General features: G+C 45.6%; 1 protein-coding gene across 3 annotated transcripts in view; it reads right to left on the bottom strand.

Moving 5' to 3' along the window:
- nav3 (neuron navigator 3) overlaps window positions 1-5,343 on the bottom strand; it is a 548,130-nt gene extending 542,787 nt beyond the window's left edge. For all 3 annotated transcript variants that reach the window (XM_072268225.1, XM_072268222.1, XM_072268223.1), the window contains exon 1: window positions 4,858-5,343. In XM_072268225.1, coding sequence (XP_072124326.1) covers window positions 4,858-5,094 — 237 coding nt within the window. In that variant the 5' untranslated portion in view covers window positions 5,095-5,343. The remainder of the gene's footprint in view (window positions 1-4,857) is intronic.
- Window positions 5,344-7,265: the final 1,922 nt, after the last annotated feature.

Below are 7,265 nucleotides of genomic sequence, written 5' to 3'. Positions count from 1 at the left end.
GGAATTTGAAGTTCAATTCCAGCGCTGTCTGTAAGGAGTTTGTATTTTCTCCCCATGAACCATTTGTATTTCCTCCCACAGTCCAAGGACATACCATTTAGAGGGTTGTAAATTATCCTGTGATTAGACTAGTATTAAATAGGTGTGTTGCTGGGCAGTGAGGGTTGTTGGGCCAGAAGGGCCTGTTTCACATTGCATCTCCAAATAAATTAATTCTGACAAAGAGACTCAAACCTTATAAAGTGTCACAGAGTCATACAGCACGGAAACAGGCCCTTCAGCCCATCTCATTCATGCTTGACTGTGTTGCCCAATGAGCTATTCCTATCAGCCTGCATTTGGCCAAAGCCCTCTAAGCCTCTTCCAACCATGTACTTATCTAGATGACCTTTGAATGTCATCTCAGTCATTATTTATTTTATTGTAATCGAGCGATTCGGCATGGTAACAGGCCCTTCAGGTTCAACAAGTCCACACCATCCAATTACATCCATGTGGCCAACTAATCTACTAATCCATTCATCTTTGGAACGTGGAGGGAAGCTGGAGCACCCGGAGGAAACCTACACCGTCAGGGGGAGATGTACACCTCTCATCCCTCATATACTACATCATTTTCTTCCTTCCCAGATGCTGCCTGACCCGCTGTGTATTGCCCATCATCTTTAGATTTTAGTCTGCAATTAGTCCCACCGACCTGCTCTTTCTCTACTGTCTCTTTTCAACCGCTACCTAAATCCTTTTAAAGATTTCCCAATAACTCAGGTTCTGGCACCCTGTCAGACATTGCTGAGCAGATAGTCATAGTCATAGACTCACAGAAATATCTGTAGTCCTAGAGACACAAGAAAGCAACATCCATCATCAACAACTCTCACCATCCAGGCCATGCCTCTTCTCGCTGCTACCATCAGATGAGGGGTACAGAAGCCTCAGGTGCCATACCACCAAGTTTACAAACAGTTATTACCCTTCAGCCATTAGGCTCCTGAACTGATGTAGATGACTTCTCTCATTTCAACTCTGAGCTGATTCTACAACCTACAAACTCATTATTATTATTATTTTATTTTATTATTAAGTATTATTTTATTTGTACAGTTAGTCTTCTTTTGCATGTTGGCTGTAAGGAAAAACTCTACTGTATTTCCTTATTTTTCTGTACAAGAAAATGAATCTCATGGTAATATAATAGCACAGAAACAGACCCTTCAGCCCACTATGTCTTGAAGTCACCTATACAATGCAGTGGGTAAGGATGGCAGACTCCCTTCCCTGAACCAAATGGGTTTTAATGACAATTCGGTAGTTTCAGTTATCTCCATTGAGAGTAGGCTAGCATTTGCTTTAAAAACAAACATTAATTTAAATTCCCCAACTGACATGCTGGGATTTGATCCCATGTTACTGGAGCTGATCCAGAACTCTGGCTGCCCTATTGTAGATTAACCACAACGCTACCACATCCATTTTGGGAGTGGGAGAGAAACTTTTCAATTCTCATACTAGTTTTGCACCTTCCACTTAAGATTTTTCTAAGCAATAAAGGCAAATTTTGTTTCACAGTATGCCAGGTCTGATTCAGCCTACGTTCTTTTCAAATCTAATATCATTCCAAGCCCACCTCTTGCAGAAACAAACTCCATTCAGAAGATTTGTAACTTACTACAGGGTCTGTACAGTGTAGGATAATGAAGTGTCCAAAACAATCTTTATGATGCCACCATATAGGGAAGCTGTCCAAGACGACTGCAACCGTGCCATGATTTGGAGGCTTGCATGCTCAATGACTCAGAGAGTCAGCTGGAGTCAGGGCTTTATGCTTTGGCTCTTGGTAGGGTCAACCATGACAAACAGGTCAAAGTGTAGAGGCCAAAATAAGAGTGGTCCACTGGTCCTGCAGGTTTGGGGGTTCAGTTCAGGGTCAACAATCTTGACTACTCAATCAAAGCCATTAAAGAAACAGCAATGAAGAATCCTTCTACATCTGTCTGTGATGGTATTCCTGAGTCTCTACCTGGGATTTACACGGCTGACAGAAATGAAATCTGAGAGGAACCTACTCCCTTGATCATGCCAATACACCCTAAAGACCAGCGGTGTAACAGGCAGCAACTAAGTAAGTATATATGCAGGAAATTTAAATTACCTGCACCTTGTCTCCAAACGTTTTGTTTTTTGGCTATATGGCATTGTGTGGCAACATTTGCGGGCTTGTGTTGGTTGTTAACGCAACGGACACACTTCACTGTATGTTTCGATGTGCATACAATGGCTACTTTATTAGGCACACCAGCTCGTTAATGCAAATACCTAATCAGCCAATCTTGTGGCAGCAACTCAATGCATAAAAGCATGCTGACATGGTCAAGAGGTTCAGTTGTTGTTCAGACCAAACATCAGAATGGGGAAGAAATGTGGTCTGAGTGACTTCACCATGGAATGATTGTTGGTGACAAACGGGGTGGTTTGAGTATCTCAGAAACTGATGATCTCCTGACATTTTCATGCACAACAGTCTCTAGAATCTACAGAGAATGCTGCGAAAAGAAAAAAACATCCAGCGAGTGGCAGTTCTGTGGGTGAACATGCCTTGTTGATGACAGAAGTCAGAGGAAAATGGTCAGACTGGTTCAAGCTGACAGGAAGGCAGCATCAACTCAAATAATCATGTGTTACAACAGTGGCGTGCAGAAGGGCATCTGTGGATACACAACATATCGAACGTTGAAGTGGATGGGCTAAAGCAGCAGAAGACAGGAACATATACTCAATGGCCACTTTATTCAGTGCAGGATGCACCTATTAAAGCAGCCACTGAGTGTACATGTAATGAACAAATCTGAATCTGAACCTGAATTTGCTTAACTGTTTTAGTGACTTAAGTCTTCAAACCATGAGACATTGAAGCAGAATTAGGCCATTTGGCCCATCACGAGTGCTCCGCCATTCTGTCATGGCTGATTTATTACCCCTCTCAGCCCCATTCTCCTGCCTTCTCCCTGTAATCTTTGATGGTCTGATTAATAAAGAACATCAACCTCCCAATTACTTGGCCTCCACAGCTGTCTGTGGCAATGAGTTCCACAGATTCAGCACTGTCAAGTTTAGAAGAATAGGAAGAATCTCACTGAAATCTATCAAATACTGAAAGGCCTAGACAGGGTAGACGTAGAGAGGATGTTTCCAATAGTGGGGAAATTTAGGACCGGAGGGCACAGCCTCAGAATAGAAGGAGATCCCCTTTAGAAAAAGATGAGGAATATCTTTAGTCAGTCAGTGATGAATCTGTGGAATTCATTGCCACAAACGGCTGTGGAGGCCATCGCGGCCTAAAACATACTGTTCATTTCCCTCCATGGATTCTGCCTGACCTGCTGGATTCCTCCGGCATCCTGTGTGTGTTGCTCACTATTTGAAGAATCTCCTGTGTCTGTTAATGAGGGGAGAACAGGTTAAATGAGGGAATAAATGACAGCCAGCATGGATTCAATGGGCTGAATTGCCCTTTGTATGGTGCAGGTAACTTAACCGCAATTAGAACATGCAGCTAGAAGAAAGGACAGTACAGCACAGAACCAGGCCCTTCGGCCCACAACTTTGTGCTGAACAAATTGAATTAGTCATCAAATGGCCATCTAAACTAATCTCTTCTATCTACACAACGTCCATATCCTTTTATTTTCCTCACATTCATGTGCCCATCTAAATGCCTCTTAAAAGCCCTTGACCACCATCTCAGGCAGTACATTCCAGGCACCCACCACTGTGTGTAAGAAAACTTGACCCTCACATCTCAGTTAAAATTATCCCCTCTTACCTTAGATACATGCCCTCTAGTATTAGCCACTCCAACCACAGGGAACATAATGCTATCTGTCCACTCAATCTATGCCTCTCATTACCTTCTTATCCTTTATCAGATCTCCCCTTAGATTCTACTGCTCCAGAGAAAACAACCCAAGTTTGTCGAACCTCTCGTTATAGCACATGCTCTCTAACCCAGGCAGCATTCTGGTCAACGCCCTCTGCACTCTCCCCAAAGCCTTGGCATTCTTCCAAAAATGGAGTGACCAAAACTGTGTGCAATACTTCAGATATGGCCGAACTAGACTTTTATAAAGCTGCAATATAACTTCCAGACTTTTGAACTCAGTGCCTCGAGTAATAAAGGCAAGCATTCTATCTAGAGAAGACAAATCTCAGAGTTGTATTCTGCATACATACTTTGGTAACAAAATGAACCCTTAAACCTTTTCCATATGCCTACTTAACCACCCTACCATGCTGCAATTATTCCACATTATCCCATATCCACACTGCCCCGGCAAGAAACAATGAACGAAACAGTTCACTAATGGTTACTAAACACTTCAGCACTTCATCCAAGAGCAGCTCTTTGAATTTGCTTTGGGATTAGTCCCACCTCCTGCTCCTTTGCCAGAGGCTCTGCTCACATTGCGAAACTCTGACATTTTAAGCTCTAACGGATTTAACATACTGGGACTGAGGTGAAAAGTAAATGAGTAGCCATGACCACTTTGGATTGTGGAGCAGGGCAACGAGGGGCCAAAGTTGCTCCTGCCTCTCAAGTTCATCTGCCAAGCATCCTCTCCGGCTGTGGTCGAAAAGTATCACTGAAACCTGTGGCTTAGGTCAATGAGTAATTCCTGAACATTTTGTTTTAAAAAAAAGGAAAACAGGCTGCACAAACATCTGAACTATGCCAGAGTGTCTGTTTGCTGTTGCTCTAAAAATAAAGATACAATGAACAGGAAGTTCAGCGCAAGGTGCTGGCTTGCCTGCTGAAGCAGCTGCTGTAAATTGGGCTGAAGTCTGGGAAGCTACAACACTGACCTTGCTGTCTGCCTTTTCCCTCGTCTTCGCTGGGAAACTCCGCTCAGCTCCACGGTCACTAGTCAACTTCCAGGGCAGTTGGTGGCCCACCTGGCCGGTGCCCCCGGGCTTGTCCAAGGTCTCAGGTTCCCGCCGACCCCCAGAGTGGGCGTCGTGCGGGATTCGGAGCGCGGTGTGGACAGGCCGGGGCCTCTCAGCTGGTGGCCTCAACCTGGAGGAGACTGGGAGCCCGGGCATGCCCAATCCGCGTCCTGGCGTCTACTTGTTCCTGGCAAAACAGGTGGGCACAGCCTTGCACGCCACTTGCTGCGGGCTCTAGTCCTGCCAAAGTTGCTCTTCTCTGTCCCTCACGTGTGTGCGCACGGTACGCACCAGGAGGATGGAAGTCTCCCTCAGCTCTGCAGGGACCCTCCTTGCCAGAGGAGCCCACCGTCACAACAATGCTTGAGAGAATTCAAAGAGTGTACCGGCTGCCCGTCTTGCTAAGTGAATTTGTTCAGCTCAATTTGTACTGGAGCGAAACCGCAAGGGGGAGGGAAAGGGGAGGGAGGGAGGAGGGCGTACCAGCAAGTCTGAAGTTGCGACTGTCAAAACAACACCAGGAACAGGCAGCTCTCTCCCTGGCCACAGACCACGCCACAGCTCTCCGAAAGAAGAACAGACAGTGAGAAAAATAAAAGTCTCTCCGACCATTAGCCAAGAACCCAAGCAGATGTTTAAATGCTCCCAGTCAGGATAAAGCCTCTGGGCTGAAGTTGTTTGTCTGAGCGTCTAGCTATTCTTTCATTCATGACAGCTCGGCCAGTGAGCTGGCTGCCTACACCGTGCGTGTCCCCTGCAGAGCAGGCAAGGGATCTTCCCCAGAGCAGAGGAGAGAAGCAGGCAGCTGCGTTAGCAAAGCCTTAAATCTGAGTCATTAAAAAAAGATAAACTTGTACTCTTAGAAGTTCCAAAGCCATTAAAATGGGAGCAGCACCTCATATTACGTCTGGGCTGACTTGAACCTGACAGCAAGTACATTGATTTCTCCAACTCCTGGTCATTCTCCCCCCACTCCCCCCCTCTCTCTTTTACCATTCCCATTTTGGCTCCCCTCTCACACCTTCTCTTCTCCTCACCTACTCATCACCTCCCTCCGGTGCCCCTCCTCCCTCCCTTTCCCCCATGGCCCACTTTGCTCTCCTATCAGATTCCTTCTTCTTCAGCCCTTTACCTTTTCACCTATCCCCTCCCAGCTTCTTACTTCATTCGCCCTCACCTGATTCCATCTATCACCTGGTAGCTTGTACTTCTCCCCACCTTCGAGCCTTCTTATTTTGACTTCAGCGACCTTCCTTTCCAGTCACGGTAAACGCTCCATAAGATAAGGGAGCAGAATTAGCCCATTCAGCTGATCAAACCTACTCTGCCCTTCCACCACAGCGGATTTATTATCCTTATCAACCCCATTCTCCTGCTTTCTCCCTGTAACTTTTGATGGCCTTAAGCGAGATATGCTGACCTTATCCAGCCTGGTAGATATGTGACTCCAACCCGCCACAATGCTGTTGACTCTAAGTAAGCCCGTCAAGTGCTGATGGAGATGGCCAATTCAGAGGCACAAGAAATTCTGTAGTTACTCTTCAGTGGCTCACACAACACGCTGGAGAAACGCAGCCGATCACGCAGCATCTATGGAGGGGGATAAACAGCTGACGTTTCGGATCGTGACTCTCCATCAGGACTGGAAAGGAAGGGGTACAGAAACCAGAATAAGAAGATGGGGAATGGGTGTGCACAAATTGACTGGATGCTGCGCCCTTCTTTCCAGCCTTGGTGAGGGGTCTTGACCCCAAACATTGCTGGGGATTTCCAGCATTTGTAGAATCTCTTGTGTTCATTAAAACAGTGTGATTTATTAAATGACAATGAAGTCTCAGAAAGGGGGCCACGATGGCACAGTAGTAACATTTAAAGTTCTGCAGATTCTGGGAATGCACAGAAAGATGCTGGAGAAACTCAGCAGGTCAGGTAGCATCTATGGAGGGAAATAAGCAGTCAATGTTTTAGCCCAAATCATCGACTGCGTACTCCCCTCTTTATTGATAGATGCTGCCTGATTTTCTGAAACCCTCCAGCATTTTTACAGTGGTGGGGCTACTGGGTTTGTAATCACAATTAGTGAATTCATAAGATATAAGACAAAGGAGCAGAATTAGGCCATTTGGCCCATTGGTTCTGCTCCACCATTTAATCATGTCTGTTTTTTTTTTCTTCTCAACACACATTCTCTTGCTTTCATCCTGTAGCCTTTCATGCTCTTTCAAATCAAGAACCTATCAACCTCTGCTTTAAATATACCCAGTGACTTTGCCTCCACCACAGGTTCACCACTGTCTGGCTAAGACTATTCCTCCTCATCCCTGTCC

The sequence above is a fragment of the Mobula birostris genome, chromosome 9 (assembly GCF_030028105.1).
Source record: "Mobula birostris isolate sMobBir1 chromosome 9, sMobBir1.hap1, whole genome shotgun sequence".
Lineage (NCBI taxonomy): Eukaryota > Metazoa > Chordata > Chondrichthyes > Myliobatiformes > Myliobatidae > Mobula > Mobula birostris.
The sequence above is the reverse complement of the archived record's forward strand: the minus strand, read 5'-3'. Positions and strand labels throughout refer to the sequence as shown.